A 19800-nucleotide genomic window follows, 5' to 3' on the forward strand; every position below is an offset into this window, starting at 1 on the left:
GGTGTACAATAAGAAATTCCATTTGATATTTGCCAATGTTTGAAATAAATAATTGATTTAAATGTAGAAAAGTATAATTTTAACAAATGAAACATGTGTGTTTATAGTAGCTCCAACTGAGGAACCAGTCGTCTTACCAAAGGCAATATAGTCATAACGGTATACTGTTCAGATTTCAATACGTGTAATAAATTACAATTATCTGCCTAATAAGAGATATGATTATAATCTTTGATACAATGTAAACAAATATTTCTATAGACAATTTTTCTAGTTAATTAACTAACTTCCCGATAATGAATATAAAATTCAGGATTATGTACAACCCGAGATAATCAAGTAATTCACACATTTATTCTAAAATTAAGCCCTTTACAATATTAATTACAGACTAATTCTATCGGACATTCATTCAATGATCCATTAATTTTATTTTGATAAGTATACTTTTCACGCCTTTTAGACATTCTAAAATTTCATTTTGTTGTCCTCGATTCTAGATCCGATCGTATCTAATAAAAACTATGAAAGTACGTTTTGTAATATACATAAAGCATTATTGTACAATTCTTTAACACCTTACTCAAAACAAGATACATATAATTTAGTAGATCTATATGATAAGAAAGTAGTGAAAGAAATCAGGCGATCGAAATTGATCGCTAGTAAATTAAATAGGGATAATTCTAGCACTGTTCTAATCAAAATTTATTAATCACAGTACTTCTTTTTATGAAATCTGAAAAACAACGAATATTCGAATCTTAAATTCATATTCGAATATCAACTCATCGAATGAATATTCGAATGTTCGAATATTCGTTGCCATCCCTAATATATATATATATATATATATATATATATATATATATATATATATATATATATATATATATATATTAATTTCTTTTGAAGAAATTATTGAATAATGTTGAATGAGGGACGTTTCGCATCCCTGTGTTGGTATCTACATTGAACACTAAATGATTGTGATTATACATGTACTATATCTGTATATTATTATTTACCACCACACAAACAGTCCATCACTGAGTACACCTTTCCGTAGACAACGAGAAGAATTTTGGATAAGAAAGCTATAGCTAGGGACAGCCTTTCCCTATGGATGTAATGACAATGTCGATAGTGTTGGAAATCTTTCCAGTCCACAGTGTAACAATGTAAATGTGATGGGACTTTTTAACCATACACAGAGACGTAAGCGTAGTCATGGGCATCGGTCTTACAATAAACCTTTAATACACGATGTCTCTTTTGATTCATTACTACCTTACGTAAATCAACAGTTAGGTCTACATCATATTCGCACCAAACTTTACTCTGTCCCTTTGAAACTTTTAAATAGTCTTCTTGAAAAGGTCAAGGAAAGTCCATTTTTTGATTCCTCGATACCAGAATATAGGCTCGGATCTGTAGTTATGGATATTGCCAATCATAGGCTTTTTAAACCCCCGCGTTTTACTGAAGAAAATGCAGATAAAACAATCCGTTTTTTCCTTAAACTTCAATATGCCAACAAAGGAATTGACGCGGTTAATATAAGTAATATTCTTAATCACAAAAAGGTCCAGTCTTGTATTCCACCATATTTCAAGTTAAAGACTACACCTTGTATTTCCTACAAATATACATCGACTATTGCTTCCAAACTTTTTAATTACAAGAAAACTTTACAGGGCCTGGATATCGAATATCTGAAACATAATCCTCCATCGTGTGCATGTTCTTCTTCACCCTATAACTATAGTCCTGCTGGACACGTTATTACTGGTGACGTAAATATAGTTAATTATGAGGACCTTAGATCACTAATTTTAAAAGGTCCTAAATTTAGGGAACCCAGATCCTTCAACTGGCGTAAGAATGTCATAAATATTATGGATTCTGTAGAGGACTACGCCAGGCGATGGGCCAGACATGAAAAAGAAGACCTTGACACTTTGTCAGAATGGATTAAATGTATCAGATGTATGTTAAAATCGCGCATTAAAAGATTGAGAGGCAATATGAAAACCATCTATCCTTCTGTATTCAATAATCCAGAAGTGAAAAAAGAATTAGATAGATTACATGATCAGTACGTACTGGTCCCTGCTGACAAAGCAGGTAACAACATTGTCTTTGTTTGTAAGGATCATTATATTAAATGTATTTTAGAGGAACTTGGATTTAATTCTACAAGTGGTAATCCAACTTATACTCATAGTTCCCTTTCTAAGGAAGAAATTCTTCAAAATCATATGTCAGTTTTGAATATTTTTAATATTCCAAACAACCAAAATGAATTCGAATTACCATATTTATATTGGATTCCGAAACTTCATTAAAATCCTTACAAACAAAGATACATAGCGGGTTCCAGTAAATGTTCAACCAAGCCTCTATCTTTACTCCTCACTAAGATATTAACAGTGGTGAAGGAGAAACTTCAAGAGTACTGTGCAACAATACATTCGAGAAGTGGTGTAAATCAGAGGTGGATACTTAAAAATTCCAAGGAACTTTTGGAAAATTTGAAATCACAAGATTTTACCAAAATCAACAGCTTAAAAACTTACGACTTTTCAACTTTATACACAACCATTCCCCACGATAAATTAAAGTCCAGGCTTTTTGATATCATTGACAGCTGCTTTTTCAATAAAAATGGAACTCGTAAATATACTTACCTTGTCATTGGTCATTTGCAAAATTATTTTGTTAAAAACATTCTGATTGTACACACGAGTACTCTGAAGTTGACATTAAAAAGATGCTTGAGTTTCTGATTGACAATATCTATGTAGTTTTTGGAGACCAGGTCTTCCAACAATCTATTGGAATTTCTATGGGTACCAATTGCGCCCTGTTATTAGCAGACCTTTTTTTGTATTCATATGAAGCAGAATTTGTCCAAAATCTTGTACGTGAAAAGAAGAAAACACTTGCTGTGGCGTTCAACTCGACATTTAGATATATCGACGACGTATTGTCAATTAACAATGGCTATTTTCATTCTTATGTCGATACGATATATCCTGGTGAACTTGAGATAAAAGATACCACAGAGTCTGAAACATCTGTTTCATATTTGGATATTTTACTTGAAAAAGACGTTAATGGTAATCTAACAACCAAGCTTTATGATAAACGTGATGACTTTAACTTTTCAATCGTCAACTTCCCTTACTTATGCAGCAATATACCTTCATCACCTGCATACGGGGTATATATCTCTCAGTTGATTCGATACGCAAGAGCATGCTCTATGTATGTACAATTTCTAAAACTAGGTAAATTATTGACAAATAAGTTGATGAAACAAGAATATCAGCTGTCTCGTTTAAAGTCATCATTTCGTAAGTTCTATGGTCGATACAATGACCTTGTCAGCAAATACAATTTATCATTGAGTCAAATGCTGACTGACGTTTTTCGTACTAATTGTTAGGCCATTATTTACACACTGAATTGTCGACGGATTTTTCCGTTATTTCCCGATCATGACAAGGAGCACACGGCGGGTGTGACCGGTCGGCAGGGGATGCTCACTCCTCCATGGCACCTGATCCCACCTCTGATGTCTGGAGGTCCGTGTTTGCTCTGCTCCTATTTTGTATTGTATAATGGACTTTTGAGCTTGAATACTGTTTGTTATCTCCATATATTTCATCTAATACTGCTTCAATTGGTAAATATTATGAAAATTGGATGTAAATGCCGTTCTAAAGGCTAGAGAAATTTGAAACGTAATTGCTATTATCTCCATGCTAAAATGTTGCAGGAGATGAAATGAACAGTGTTCAAGTCGGTAACAAATATATTAATTACACTTATGAAAAATTCATTAAATAGTATGACAAAGACAAAGTTTGCAATATAAGTTTATGAAATAGCGAACCTTTTGCGTATAACATATTGCAGTAATGAAGAAATATAGGATCTCCTATGATTTGTAGTTGGATATGATTTTTATCCAACGAGTTGTGTGTTTTTTATCCCCGAGCCTTGGCGAGGGGATAAAAACACACAACGAGTTGGATAAAAGTCATATCCAACTACAAATCGTGGGAAATTCTTTTTATCCCTTGTTTAATACTTCACAACCAATGTTTTACACTGTTTTATATAGGACTCCACTTTATTTTACTTCATCACGCTAACGCAAAAACCATTGTGACGTCACAACTGCACTTAACTGTGGATTATGAAAAATTTATCCAATGAGTCATATCCACGGGATAAAGGGGTAAACATGGGATAATTGGTTTTATTACACATTGAGATTCATTATATAAGATAGATTTGGTACACAGTAATGTGCAGACAGAGATATTTTAGTGTTTAGTATGATGCAAGAAGTCTTGTTGCGTAAAACATTGCGCAGACAGTGGATTTAACAATATGTTCCTGGTGCATAGCATGGTGCAGCCAGTGAAGGCAATTAGCTGTTTCCTGGTGCATAGCATGTCGCAGCCAGTGAAAGTCCTTGAGCATAGCATGTTGAAAGTCCTTGAGCATAGCATGTTGCAGACAGTGAAAGTCCTAGGTGCATAGCATGTTGCAGCCAGTAGAGTTATTAAGATGTTCATGGTGCGTATTTAACGCAGCCAGTAGAGTTACCAAGATATGTTCATGGTGCGTAGCATGTCGCAGCCAGTGAAATCCTGGTGTACAGCATGTTGCAGCCAGTGAAGGTAATATGTTTACTGGTACGTAGCATGTCACAGCCAGTGGAGTTATCAAAATGATTTTGGTGCGTATATGACGCAGCCAGTGGAGTTATTAAGATGTTTCTAGTGCGTATGTGTGGCAAACAGTGGAGTAAAGATGTTCTTGGTGCGCAGAATGACACAGCCAGTAATTTATTTACAGTGATCTGAATCTTATTCAAGAATTGATATACTCTTATTTATTCGAAAAGTTTGTTGCTTATTTCAATTAATTTAATTATATCTCTTAGGTTTTGCAGGCGTGTTCAATGAAATGCTAAATAGCGCAAATTATGGTGATTTACATCTGATAAACATCTGTCTGTTCTGAAAAATGCATTTTAAAGATCTTGTTAAAAAATTAAAGGCTGATAAATGTATAGAGGAAATATATGTATGCGTTCAATTCTAGATCTATCTTGCAAATTGTGAAATCGAAATCAGTATCCAAGTAGAATAAAGACAAGGATGATTTGTATATGGTTAATAGCTTATGCTGGATGTTTTTTTTTTTTTAATTATTTATAGAAAAAAGCAAAACAGACGAGAACAAAGAAGGTATGACACAGTTTTTCATTCCCAGCACCAACAGCTAAACTCTGGCTACTATGCTGCAAAGACTTTTGCTTAAAAATGTTCCTTTTTCTCTAGAACATAATTTCAAATCATTTTTTAAAGACAAACTTGTATAAATTATAACATGTCTTACGCAAAAATAAACAAAAATTATATTTCTAATGCTTTACGGTATTTGTATTTAGTCAAGAATAAGTTTAGATTGCAAAGTCTCCGATCAGGGAAGTGTTACTAAAGTTGCAAATAACAAAGTTCTTTATTCGTTATCTTCATCCTTTTCATTTATCTAGTGATAATAATTATCTACCATTCCATGAATTCTTTACAAGGATGCATTATACGCAGATGTCCGTGAAGGCACTTGGGCCTTTTGTTCATTAATACTTTTTATATGTATGGACTATGAAGCATTAGACTGAAAAGTAACTGTGTGTTCTTTTAGTCTGCAATAGGACATTCGAACCAGATCTTAGTTTAGGAAATACGACACCCGTGTCTTTCACTAATTAATAATTTTCAATTGCCAATGAGTACAGGACTAACTGAATTGTCATATAAATTTAAATTGAACAATTCTAAATTTCTGTAGACGACACCTGTATTTTATCTTGTTAAATCAACATTTACTGCTTTACTTTGGCTAAAAGCTACAGGCCATATTTTTTTAATATTTGTTTTAATTTTTTCTGAATCAAAAGTTAGAGAATGTGCTTGTTAATGTACATTTTTATCAATTACTTCAAATAAGGAAGTGCCATCTGCAAATAATCTTTTATGATTTACTCTGTCATTTGTTATATCATTAATACATAACAAAATTGAGCCCCAAGCACTGAGTTTTGTGGAATATATATTTCAAAGCGAAAATGCATAACCATCATGAATAATTTTTGCTTACCATTACTAATAGTTTTATCTAACCTATATAAGAGTTTATTATTAATTCCAATAGTTTTGAATGTATACAGTAAGTCACTATACCAAACCCAGTCAAAAGCTTTTGAAAATCAGAAAAAATTATCAAGACTTAAAAGAAGGTCAGTGTATATTTCAACTAAGTGATTAACTGTGGAGTCATCTTTTTTGGAACATGGCTGCTTTTTGGGGAAATAGATAAATTTTTGTTTACAAAATTATACAATTGTCAAACAGAATCATCTCCATTAATTTACAAATTACACTTGTAATAGATATTAGTACATTATTACTTGGTTCTCTTGTCCTTTCATTCTTGAATACTGTACGAGATGGCATTTGCCTATTTTGGAAGTGGCTTAATTAGAGCAGGAGCAACATGTCTGAGAACTTTTGGGTAGATTCCATCAGGATCAAGAGGTTGTATCAAGAATATGAAGTCTTGGAAATCTTACATTCCGCTATCACCTGCATATGTTGTTTGTCTTCCAACTTATTCAATACTCAAGAGCATACTCTGAATATATACCTTGGCAGCAAGATCACAGCCAATGGAGATTCCACCTTGGATGTTGAAAATAGAATTGCAAAAGCCCGTACCACCTTTGCCAACTTGCGGAACATCTGGAAATCTTCAACTATCAGAACCAAAACAAAAATAAAGATATTTAAAACAAATGTCATTGGAGTCCTCCTATATGGATCTGAGTCCTGGAAGGTGACAAACAACATCACTCAAAAACTAGACACATTCCAAACAAGATGTCTCCGTAGAATACTAAAGATATTCTGGCCAAACAAGATCAGTAATGAGGAGCTGTATGAAAGAACACAAACAGCTGCCATATCTGACCAGATCAAAGAGAAACGATGGAAATGGATTGGCCATGTCTTGAGAATGGAAACATCAGATATACCGAGGGTAGCCTTAAGATGGACTCCATCAGGGAAACGAAACAGAGGGCGACCAAGGGAGACATGGCGGCGGTCAGTAGAAAAAGAAATGAAAGAACAGGGATGGACTTGGGGCAAGGTACAGCAGATGTCAGCGGACAGACAGAGATGGTGGTCCTCGGTGCAGGCCTTATGTGCTCAAAGCACGAAGAGGACTAAGTAAGTAAGTAAGTAATACTCTGAATACGAACAATTTTTAAACCAAGGTAGGCTACTGACAGATAAGTTGATGTTACAGGGATTTCAAAAACCTCGTTTAAAGTCAGCATTTCGTAAATTCTATGGTCGTCATAATGACCTTGTTAGTAATTATAATCTATCTTTGGGTCTATCTTTGGGTCGTATTTTGGCTGACGTGTTTCATACCAATTGTTTGGCTTTAGTTTATATACTTAATTTGACTACGGAATATTGTCTATCTGATCGATACATAGGGCTCACGTCGGGTGTGACAGGTTCACAGATTTGTATTATTTGTAGGTATTTTTGAGATCGATCACTGTTCATTATATTTACCTTTTGAGCAATGTTAAACTGGACCATTTCATGTAATGGAGACCCAGGGCATAAGGTGGTAGTTCTGGTTTATATTCTATCATCAAAATCGTTGCAAAATATTCATTAATAGCGTTTGCCTATTTATAGAATGGTATAGTAATGTTCCCTGCGATTTGAGACGGGGTGCGGGTTCGTGTTCATTTTTTTTAATTTTTGTTAATGATTTTGCTTTTCTCCACCAATTTCCAGGAATATATTTTATTTGTGAAGACTTTTTCTAATTAAACTTATCATCTGATTTCTTGAGATTTATACCTTTACTTTTAGTTCTCAATACTTTTGCTATTATACGGGATTGTCTCTCTTTTATCTTTATTGTTTAAGCAATTTCTGTGTATAGTACGTATCTCAAATAGTGTCTAATTGAATTAAACATGGTATACATAGATGGTTTAAATTTTCGGCATATGGTAGTTGCCGGTATTAAGGACTGTGGTCAATGAAAGAGGGCCGTTCAAAAATTACACGGACTCGGCTATTATTTACTTACGGACGTCAAATAGTAATAAAATTTCATAGAAACATATTTCTTAAAGATTCCAATAAAATTTTGGTAAAATTTTTGGATTTTGACTAATTTCTCCTAAAATTATTGCCGTTTTAATATCGCTGATGGAGGTGTGCGGAGCACGACAAAATTTTTGAAAAACAAACGTACGGAATCCAACATTTTACTCATTTATTTTCTATGATTAAGGATATTATTCGACAATTTTCTCAAAGGAATCTTTTTATTGTTTTGTCTTTATGTATACATTTAGATTTCTGAAGTAATATTTGAAGTACTAAAAGAAATATAGTGACTTTTCTCCGATGCGATTCCTATGAAAACAACTGCAAAAATGACGTCTCGTGAATTGACGAAGCAACATACTTTTATCAAATTATATGTTATGTTTGAGATAAATCCAACATAGACCCAAAATATGTTTGATGAAACATGTAGTAAACTAGGGTATACCCGACATATAGCAAAGTGGAATTTTAGACGGTAAGACCTCAGTAAAGGGCAATCCGGGAAGGGACGGGAAGATTGATTGATTGTATGTTGTTTTACGTCCCATTCGAGAATTTTTCACTCATATAGAGACGTCACCATATACCGGTGAGGGCTTCAAATTTTGACCTTTACTCGGCACCCAGGGCCATTGAGCAGTGCCAACGCCTGCCGTGACAAGGGACCTCAGTTTTTAAGGTCTCATCCGAAGGACCCGCAACTTTCACTTCAAAGTGTCGAGCGCATGGCGAAGGAACAGTTGCTACCCATTTTTTTATCGACTTAGGTCAGTCGCGGCCGAGATTCGAACTCACGACCTCCCGATCACGGAGCGAGCGCTCTACCGACTGAGCTATAATGAACGGAGGGACGGGGAGAAGATCATCGACAAAAACTTTATATGAACTGTTAATAATGTGGTTGAGAGTGATCAACGTCACACAATATTTTAGAAATCTCGGCAGTTTTGGGGTTTAAAACAATAAAGAATATACTTTACTATATTTATATATTTTAGCTTGACCAGAAGTGATATATGGAGGTTTATGCTGAGTGGATAAGGTTACCAAACTGTACAGTATCAAACTCTGAGGGAAAATGTTGAGAAAATGAAAGCTCACATTTTTGTAATGCCCGTGACATCAAAGATTTTACTGCACCGTGACTTAATGATATGGCCTGTTAAATCGCCCAAAATTGATCTCAATTGACAAAATTTTGATATGGAATAAAGATTCTTTTATATTATATATGAATTTTTGCTTGAATATGTAGTCAAATGTTTTTTCTACGCAACAAGTCCTCGTAATTTTTGAACGGCCGTCGTACTTTCCACGAAAATTATTTCCAAGAGATGTTCTCAACTTAGCCTTCTGAAGTCTCAGATTACTGTCAAAATATTAATCTCACGTCAAGATGTAATACAGAAATGAACTAAATATCCCATATTGCATTTTGGAGATATATATATATATATATATATATATATATATATATATATATATATATATATATATATATATATATATATATATATATATATATATATCATGGCCGTAGGAACCGGGGGGGGGGGGGCACGGGGGGCCATGCCCCCCAATAATTTTGCCGATATATAGATTACTATTGTAAACATAGATACTATAAGCTTGTGCCCCCTCAATAAAAACGCCTGATGCCCCCCCCCCCCTTTTTTTTTTTTTTTTTTTTTTTTTTTTTTTTTTGGCTTGACAAGGAATATTTGGTAGTTGACGACTTTTTTTTTTTTTTTTTTTTTTTTTTTTTTTTTTTTTTTGCTTGTCAGAAAATTTTTGGTAGTGCCCCTTCAACTGTCAACTGAAAAATGTTTGGCTGTGCCCCCCCCCCCCCAAACTGAAATTGCTTCCTACGGGCCTGCATATAAATATAGCACGACAGCTCAGGGTTGGTACATTTTAGCTATTTACGGCTGATATTAAGCTCTTCTATACCACCGCTATTTTCTTTAGTTTGTATTGTAAATGGTTTGCTGGGATGTAAGAACAAGGTACGGTTTCAATACAAATCTTGCCCTATGTTTTTCTTACAAATGAAAGTGATGTAAAAAATTAAAACTCATGATTTTTGAATCAATGAAATTCCATGCAGAAAGATCATACACACCGTTTTTCTCACATGAACTTCTAAATGCTAGTTGTGACGTCATAAACTTGTGCATTTTCCCGTATTTTCTTAAAAAGTTGCAGAAGACACCAATTTTCAATGGAATTGTATTTCAGATGATATTGTCCACAGGCATCGCCCACAAAGATTTTGAGATATGTGATTTTGTAAAGAATTTTAAACAACATATTCAAAAATAAAAGTGGGCGACGGCTGTGGACACTATTTTCTTCAGGAAAATAACCCTTGAAATGGGTCATTTTGAGGCTTTTTCTGTTAAAGATAGAGAAATGCATCAAATTAATGACGTTATATTTCCAGAATGGTACTCCTTCATGTCATATTCTCTCCTGATTTATCACAGTCATATTCTCAACTAATATTTAAGCCAGTTTCAAAACTTTTTGAAAACATTAAATTTTTAGGGCACAATAAAGCTAAAACCGTACCTTCCTCTTTCCTGTTTTGTGTCATGCTTTTAATTTGTGTGTGAATTTGCTTAAAAATACATGTTGTTTCATAATAATAAAGAAGCAATGTTTGCATAATCTGTAAATCCCTTTTCTTTAGCTTGTCCCTATTATGGTTGTATTTCGACTTACTGACATATCAACAAAACAGATCAAGGTTAAGTTTGTTTTCACACAAGATCTGGTATGAATGCCAACAAATGCAGTATTTTTATATCAAATCTAAAGACCATTGTCTATTATGAATTCTATTCATTGTGTTGTATCAATGATTTAAATCAGATAGGGATCAAACTCACAGAGAAAAATCGATTTTAAGTTTTTGTGTCTACATAATGAAGGGGACGGAAAACCAGCTAAAAGAAATATTAAATAATATTGAAACACTTATTTCTATGTTAAAATCTGAAACGGGGCAGAAAAATTAAAATAAATAAATTAAAAAAAAAACTTCTTCATACACGGTTTTGTGCTATAGTGAAGTTTGTAGATATCTAGAAATGAGTTATATAAAATTTGTTAAAATCGATTTTCTGGCATCTCCCATGTCTCAGACGTTTTCTTTATCTTTAGAATAAAATGTGTCAGTTTTAGCGCTAAACTGGAAAAAAATAGATCTAGACGGAAAGATGTACAGTAAAAATTCTTATCTCCTTTCACACAATTCAGTCTATAGGCCTTGGCAAGTTCGTTTTCAGATTAAATTTATTTTTATCTACAAGTGACCTAGGACCAGTGACACGAACACATAAGACAATGACAAAGAAATGATCACCGTCCTTTGATAATTTAAATTACCTTACATAATAAGTCTGTTTGGAATAAAACATGTAAATGACGTAGTTTCTGTTTATTCGGAATAGTAACTTTAAGCTGAATATTTTTTTTTAAGTTTAACTAAAGTATAATAAAATAGACTGCTCATCTCTAAAGTTAAATAAAATTTTAAATTTTGCAAACTTTAAGCCCAACAACCGTCTCTTTTCATGTTGTTTAGTGAACTAAATATTTTGCCCTCTTGAAAAACTGAAAGACATGTAGATGTATGCTTTATATAGTATTTCTACTGGTCCACTCTGTATTACTAGATAGCATGGACCTTTTCAGTTTTCTTTTATTCTTGTCTATCTTAGGAGAATTTCATGCTATTCTATCGAGGTCAATCCCTTATCAATGCTCAAGTTTCATCAGGAAATATTTCGAAATCTTTTCATCATTCTTCACACAGCTATTTCTACCTTTCATTCACTCAATATTCTAGATTAAGAATGTATGGATGATTTGTCGCTTTGACATTCGATTTAAGAAGAACAACCTTTTAGCAAGTCAATTGAGGGATATGGAGTATATGCATTAGAAATGTGGATGTGAATTACTGTTCGGTCTTTGTTAGTATACTTTATTTGACTACGAAATATTCCATCTACCTAATCAGTACATAGGGCTCACAGCGGGTGTGACCGGATGACAGGAGATACTTACTCCCCCTGGGCACCTGATTCCACATCTGGAATTAATTCCAAGGGGTCCGTGTTTAATGCCCTGTTCACAGATTTGTATTGTTTGTAGGACTTTTTTTAAAGATCGATCACTGTTCATTATCTTAACCTTTTTCACTGGATATAATCAGCACTGCTAGATTTATATATATATATATATATACTCGTAGCATTTTAATGTACTGATTTAAGAAGACTCGCTTAATATCAGAACAACATGGTCTTCATTTCTAACATGCAAGAAATACAAGAAAACACTGGTAAAATAGTAAATTGACAGTGTTTGTTAATAAATATAAAATGAATGATGAGGCTATATACAAGAGAAATTTGTATCACAGAATTCGCAGAATATTTTTTTTTAAATGTTAACGACATAATAATTATTTGCATCCTGTCTCAGTGTAGTGCCGCCTTTGTGAATTGTGTAAATTTCAGGCCCATGTCCGCATAATTGTGCGGCAACCTTAAAATGTACAAATATAGGAATAATAATAATAATAATAAAACCAAAAATTAAAAATATCAATTGTCATTACTAAGTATATACTTTTACAATTTCTCTCTTAGGGTTAATTCATTTACAAAATTTCAATTTTGCGTCCATTTTATCTGTTTATTTCAAATATCACTGTAATGTATAATACTCTGGTACAATATCAAGTCATACATACAAAAATTTTATGTTGTATTTGTTTCTGTTTTGTTTGTTTAATATTTTATTTTTTTGTTGTCGTTGTTTACCATCATAGCACCTTAAAGCAATAGAATTATGAGGAAAATGTTTGGGTTTTTTTACCTTGAATCCATCGTCAGTACACTCCACAAAGATACCAGATAATGAAGACGAGTCCAGATTATACTGACCAAACTCAAAAGTGGCAATAGGTGTATAGGCGGGGATCCGAGCACAGTTATCCATTACCTTGAACAAGGAAGACATCGTAAAGAAATGTTTTTTACATAAGCAATCAAATAGAAAAACCTGACAGGTATGTATATACCATAAGCGTATTCTCAACACGTATTGTTATGTGTTATTTTTATTCAGTAATAAATTAATAATTAAAAAAATAATCAAATCTGAGATTTAGAAAAAAAAGTCTTTGTACGGAGAAAAACTTGAATATCAATAAATAATCTGCTCTCCAAAGAACATATTGGACTAAAGATTGCAACTCTAAATTTGAACGTATTAAAACTTAAAGTAGATACCTTTGGTCCAGCTGTCCACGTGGAAGCGTCTGGGGCTTTACAGGTCTGAAGCAGGACAGCCTCAGACTGACTGTGAGTGCCGTCCGAACATAGACCGGCGTGTTGATCCAGGACCTTGTCACCACTAGCTAGTGCCATCACAAATGCAAAGGCGTCACAGATTGCTGATAAAAGGATAAGATATTGCTGTTAATTTTACATAAAGCATATGAACAGTTTTATTTCAAACAATTATATTTATATTATTACTTTCTTTTTTAAAAAAATCTCTTTATACCGATGTTCGTGTTCATAAATAATTATAGTAAAATTTTTGTTTTATTTATTTATTTATTTTTTTTTTTTTTTTTTTTTTTTTTTTGTTTTGTTTTAAAGTCTGGATCTTCTTTGTTTATTAAGACTTGATTTTTTTTTTTATAAAATCAATATGGAGATACTTACTCAGATTAAGAGGTGGTAACACCGTGGTTGGCCCCGCTGTTGTGGTGGTGGCTTGTGTGGTGGTGGCTTGTGTGGTGGTTAGTCGTTCTGTAGTTGTTGTTGGTGGCATTGTGGTAGTTTTTTCTTTAGTGGTTGTCTTGTGAGGAGTGACATGATGTGTCGTTGTTGGTTTTTCTGATGGTTTCTGGGTGGTGGTGTGTGCGGAGTGTGGTTGAATATGAAGCAGTTCTACCCAGCAAATTACAAGCAAGTTCAATATATTTTTTTAAATTTAAATTAGGAACACGTGTACATGTATTTTCAATGTTTAAGGAAAGATCGCTTGAAGAATCTTACACGTAAACATGTAGCTATTTGTTTTTTCATTTACACAAAACAAAAAAAAACAACAAACAAACAAAAACAAAAACAAAAAAAAATGTGGATGTGTGATAAAGAATTTTTTAATGAACGTAAAGATATTTTAAACCCTGTTTAAATTTTTAAAAATTCACATGCTGTGCACAGAATTAAACCTTCTTGGTTTAAATGAAATGGAAAAAAAATACCTTCACAATACATTTGTAAACTGGTTTGACATCCATGCTCCCAATTGTGACTTATCAGTTGTTCAACTCTTTTTACTGCAAAAACGATATTGTAATTGTAAATAATAAAATAGATATTTAATAATTTTGATGATTATACTTTTTTGTAAATTTTCCTGGCTATAGCTAGATGCCCCTTACATAACATAAATGGAACAGCTGCAAATATAATCAAAATATCAAGTACATGTAAACAGCATACCGTCTGGATGGGTATTATGCTGATCAAAGGCTTCATCAAAGTCACTGCTGTACGTATATCTGAGTGCTGAAAATAGAAGTTTGATTATAAAATTTGAAATAAAATTCGTACCTAAGGAAGACTAGGATAGTTTAAGGGGTTTTAAAGAGAAATAGCCCAAAGGTTATATAGCTAACAGAAAATAATATAATTTCTTTTATAACAAAAGAAGATGTGAATAAAATCCCTGATAGCAGACGTATACTATTCGCAAAAAAATCTACATTAAAATATGCGCACATATTTGAAGATTCAATTGGGGTTTTTTTAAGAATCTTTTCTAGCTAAAGGCACCGAAAGTGGCATCTCTCAATCATATACTGTAGATATGACCTCATAAAATTTATCATTTCGATTCTTTTCCATTGATACACATTTTCTTTTGTCAAAGTGACACATTAACCATTCCGTAATATCTGTGTGAATGTATGCAAAGTGCTTTGATCTGTTTCTTTAAAGTTGTACATGTATGCAATTTCAATTTAAATTGACACTCTTAAGTAAATAAATACATTCTTTTGTTTTTCGAGTAATATACAAGGGTTGGTCCAAAAGTCATGTACCTACTGCTATAAAATCTTTAGAAATGGAGAATCATCAGCAGATTTCTTAATACCTCCATCAATTTTGACTGTTGGTTAAACATTTCGTTCAGATATATATGATACTTTTTAAAATATAATGTTAAACACAAAGTTAGGTTACGTTTATCGCCGCTCGACAACAACGTTATCGACGTCTTTATGACGTTACTCTAGGAATTAAGTCATTTGCAGTTCATCTTAAAATCTATTGCATCTCATAAACAAGTCTCATGTTACACTATCTACACTGCCAATTTGTGTTAAGGAGATTTGCTTCGTTTTTTTTTAAATATTGCCATTCCATAATTTATTTCCTTATTCATTCCCTTGCCATGTTGTAAATTTTGAATTTACCGGGTGGCAGTAAATACAAAATTTACAACATGGCAGTTGTCATGTTGTAAATTTTGTATTTACTGCCACCCGGTAAATTCAAAATTTACAACATGAGACCCTTGTGCGTAGATCTCGAGTATTGTCAGATTCAAGAGTAAGTGACTTTCATAGCGGACTGATCCCCCACACACTTTTTCCTCGCAGCTGTCTATCTTTTGACTTCCATTTAGTTACAAAGAGAAAATACGCCTCTTTTTGATCTATCAGCATTATTTTTTCCCTTATTTGTTGTGAAAGTGTTATGTTTTGGCGTTTAAATGGGCATCAACCTTTACCTCAATTCAGCACAAAAAAGAAGAACGTCAGTGGACGATCAGTCAAAATTAAACGTCTTTTACTCATCGAATCCGACTAGATACAAATTATCTGCGCACAATAAAATGAATATAGAAACGAACATTGGACAATTCAAATAAATTTAATAAATCAACTCAAAACAAGATGGCAGCGAAGATTTTTAAAAAGCATTAACATGTGGATAAACTGAAAATGAGTATCAAAAGTAACGTTATAAAGACGTTGGTAACATTTTTGCCGTGCGGGGACAAACAAAGCTGAAATTTGTGTTTATCTTTTGATAAGTAATACATGTATATATATATATATATCGAAATTTGTAGGAAACATTCAAAATAGATAGATGTATTGGAATATAAAACTTTGTTGTTGACTTTCTATTCTTTAAGATTTTATAGCAGAAGTGGCAGTACTTTTGAATCAACCCTAATTTAAGTATTCAATAATCAGAACAATTATAAACAATTATGCCCAACGAGTCTCCGGTTAACCACACATTTGTTGACAATCCTTATTTTAGCCTCAAAAACTTATTCGTTGTTTTTTACCCCCTAACACTTTCTTAAAATCACTATGTACTCTTCATGACACTGTTTTTTGTTTCTTTGTCAATTCTTTACACACTTGATGTAATCCGTTATATCGATCATGGAATATGTCATAAACACTCGGTAGAAAAATGGTACTATAGTATTAAAAAAAAAGGAAAATAGATATACAAAGGTGTAGGTGTACAAAGGTTTTACGATAAGACGTTATGAAATGTCGGATAACAAAAAGATATATACTCCAAACAGTACTATGATTTTTTGTCGTGCACTTAATTTGCCTTATTTCAATTTTTTTCTAGTCAGTTCCATGCTAAAAAATTAATTGACATTTTAGGCCAATTATTTGCATTTTTTTTCCCTCAGTATTCCTTCCTGATGATCAGAAATAAATTATGTCTGGTTTATATAGTTTTCTACCTCCCAACTGATTAGAAATGGTGCGATAAAAGCCGCTTAAAACACATATATTTATAATGTCAATATAACATACCCCTGCCGTTGTGGCCAAAATGTCCTTGGTGACTGTTTTGGTGCGTCACGATGTACTCATATATCGATCTGACAGCTGTGAGAAATTAAAACATAAATATATTTGCATTTTACCGTCGAGTTCCAGAGGTTATGAAACTTATCTGTATAAATATTATTGTAGATCATGCATAAATACTATAAAATTCAAATAAATCACATATAAATTTCACTTTAACAGATATGATGTAAATATTCAGAAGTATAATAAATGTACAATTCATATAAGCAATTGTGCTCAAGCCAAAACATTTCAATGCAACTTTTTATAGGAAAAAAATGTATATTGTATGTCAATTTATAAATTTAATTCATTTTTTTTCATAAAATGAATATACTCTATTATACTAATTAATCCGCATCATCACAAAATAAGATGCCATTCAAACAATCTCTTAAATAATCTTTACCTTCCATATGCTGATGTTTCTGCCATTCATGAATTAAGGCCTTTATGTCTAAACATTAAAGAAAGCATAATTACATTGATATTTATTTCAATTTGAATAGAATTAAAAGAAATATTAAGTTACAGTAACTACGAAAATAAAGATTTTAAGACCTACTACACTGCTAAATAAATATACATGTAAATGTTTAACTCAGGAGAGTCATTTAAAGAGAAATTTATTATATGCAGACCCTATATGATCATTAATATTCACTGTTATGTGATCAAATAGCCTGTATTTTTTGGCATAGAGTTGTATTGTATAGTATAATGTCCCATTGAACATAATCTATGTTGTGAATAGCTATAGTTTCTTGTACTCACGGCTACATGGCTCATACACATTATTTGAGTTATATTGTGTTCTTCCATTGTGAATTGCTGCAAAAAATGATATATAATTATATAATCTAAAGGAATTTATCTAAGTTTTTGCATATAAATATGAATATAAAATAAAAACATAAAATTTAAGGAAAACGCAGGTTATCAAAGAACAAAATGTTTCAAAAATGATCATTCCCACTAGTATCCATTCAGAGCATGAATGTATCATGTTGTAAATTTTGAATTTGCTAGGGGGAGGTAAATGCAAAATTTACAACATGACAAGTTATCATGTTGTAAATTTTGCATTTACCTCCCCCCTAGTAAACATGATAAATGGATACATTCCCCATTTGTCGACATTTCTTCAGCTCATGAAAAAAATGTTTTGTAAGAAGTGTACTCACTGTCCAAAAAGAAAGCATTGGAAGTCAAAGCAACTGAAAAAAATTTAATATTAATTAGAATGTCATGAAATTACAAAGAATGAACTTTTAAAGATATGTACATACAGTACACACCGAAGAACTAAAGATTTCATGCTCATAAATTGAGTTAAAGAGGGATTTTTCTCATATTTCTTGTACTTAAAAATTAATGAAATTTTCATAGATTCAAGAAGACATTATCACTAAGTGATGGTATCAATAAAATTAAATTCGACCGTTTTATTTTAGAAGTAAGGTCAGGTCAAGGTCATGATCTTTTTCCTTGACATTAAAAATGAAAAATTACTGTTGCCAATCATGCGATGCCTACTTATATTTCAAAAGGTTAAATATTTTTCTTTTTGCATAAAAAGATATTACTATATAGGGTCTATCAGGTGATACTACCAAATTGACACAAATAATTTAACTAAAATAGATATTGGCTAATCCGAATTTCCTCTATTTTTCTTAATTTTTTAGGATATATTGGCATATGGTAAAGTAATCATATAAAGATACAAAACGATACAAAAACAAAAAGTTTTGACCGTTTACTAAGATAGAAAAAACACTTTTAATTGATTTTTAGCTCAAAACTATACTTATATTGGAAGCTTTTAAAAGCTATTAAAATTGTAGTTTGTTTGGAAAATCATATTTATTTGATACATTTTAAAAACTTAAGTCTATTATCATTATTAATTTTACTTACATTTGAAAAATTCTTGAAGTCTCTGATTGTTAATTTTTTCAAACTAAATTCATTGTTCTATAGTAATTTTGAGAAGCAGAAAAGGAGATATTTTTATACGCCACCGTTCCGCCAAAAATATAGTTCCTGCTAGATTTCAAACTCAGTTTACCATTTCTATTTAAAGTTGTACAATTATGACGAGGAAAGAAAAATATGATGTTTTAAATTCCTTACATCTAAATATATAAGATATATAAGCAAATATACTTTGAATATTTCATCTAGTCAGAAACCAGACAAGAATCCCTCCTTAAAATATGTAGACTACAAGTGTTGTTATCTTTTATGCACCAGCACAAATTAATGAATTTAAATAAAATGCACACCAATGAAAAACTAGAAAAAGAAATCCTTTTCATCTCATAACCTAAAAAAGGTACACTAGTTACTTATTTCAATTAAACTTTTTAACGCCAATATTAAAAACATTTTAATATGGCGTAGAAAAAATGATAACACAATTCAACACATGTATAAAGTATGACGGACTCGGACTAATAATGCCTGACGTAATTGCCACATATAATAGACTGGTTTTCGGACAGTAATTGCATGATATATATAAGCTAGTATGAAGGCCTCTACTACATGTATAGATTGTCAATAATGGTTATATTGTTTAAAATGTCCTGAATCGCTGTGAATTCTTTATTTCTTTGAAACATTCATACATCC

General features: G+C 32.2%; 2 protein-coding genes and 1 long non-coding RNA gene across 3 annotated transcripts; 1 reads left to right on the top strand and 2 right to left on the bottom strand.

The window, feature by feature from the left end:
• Positions 1–6582: 6582 nt before the first annotated feature.
• LOC133195877 (uncharacterized) lies at positions 6583–7320 on the top strand. The gene has a single exon (XM_061331849.1). The coding sequence runs from the start codon at positions 6583–6585 to the stop codon at positions 7318–7320; it is 738 nt and encodes a 245-aa protein (XP_061187833.1).
• Positions 7321–12646: 5326 nt separating this feature from the next.
• Positions 12647–14562, bottom strand: LOC133195884 (uncharacterized). Its single transcript, XM_061331862.1, has 5 exons — positions 14527–14562; positions 13979–14237; positions 13538–13701; positions 13122–13247; positions 12647–12788 (listed from the first exon to the last, which is right to left on the bottom strand). The coding sequence occupies exons 1-5, from the start codon at positions 14560–14562 to the stop codon at positions 12684–12686; spliced, it is 690 nt and encodes a 229-aa protein (XP_061187846.1). The 3' UTR covers positions 12647–12683.
• A 2572-nt stretch (positions 14563–17134) lies between these two features.
• On the bottom strand, positions 17135–17988 carry LOC133202213 (uncharacterized). The gene is made up of 3 exons (XR_009723230.1): positions 17938–17988; positions 17573–17620; positions 17135–17199 (listed from the first exon to the last, which is right to left on the bottom strand). It is a non-coding gene; the product is annotated as an uncharacterized LOC133202213 (long non-coding RNA).
• Positions 17989–19800: the final 1812 nt, after the last annotated feature.

Source organism: Saccostrea echinata, unplaced genomic scaffold (genome assembly GCF_033153115.1).
Source record: "Saccostrea echinata isolate AGI-Se365-2 ecotype Australia unplaced genomic scaffold, CSIRO_AGI_Sech_v1 ptg000001l, whole genome shotgun sequence".
In the NCBI taxonomy this organism is placed as follows: Eukaryota; Metazoa; Mollusca; class Bivalvia; order Ostreida; family Ostreidae; genus Saccostrea; species Saccostrea echinata.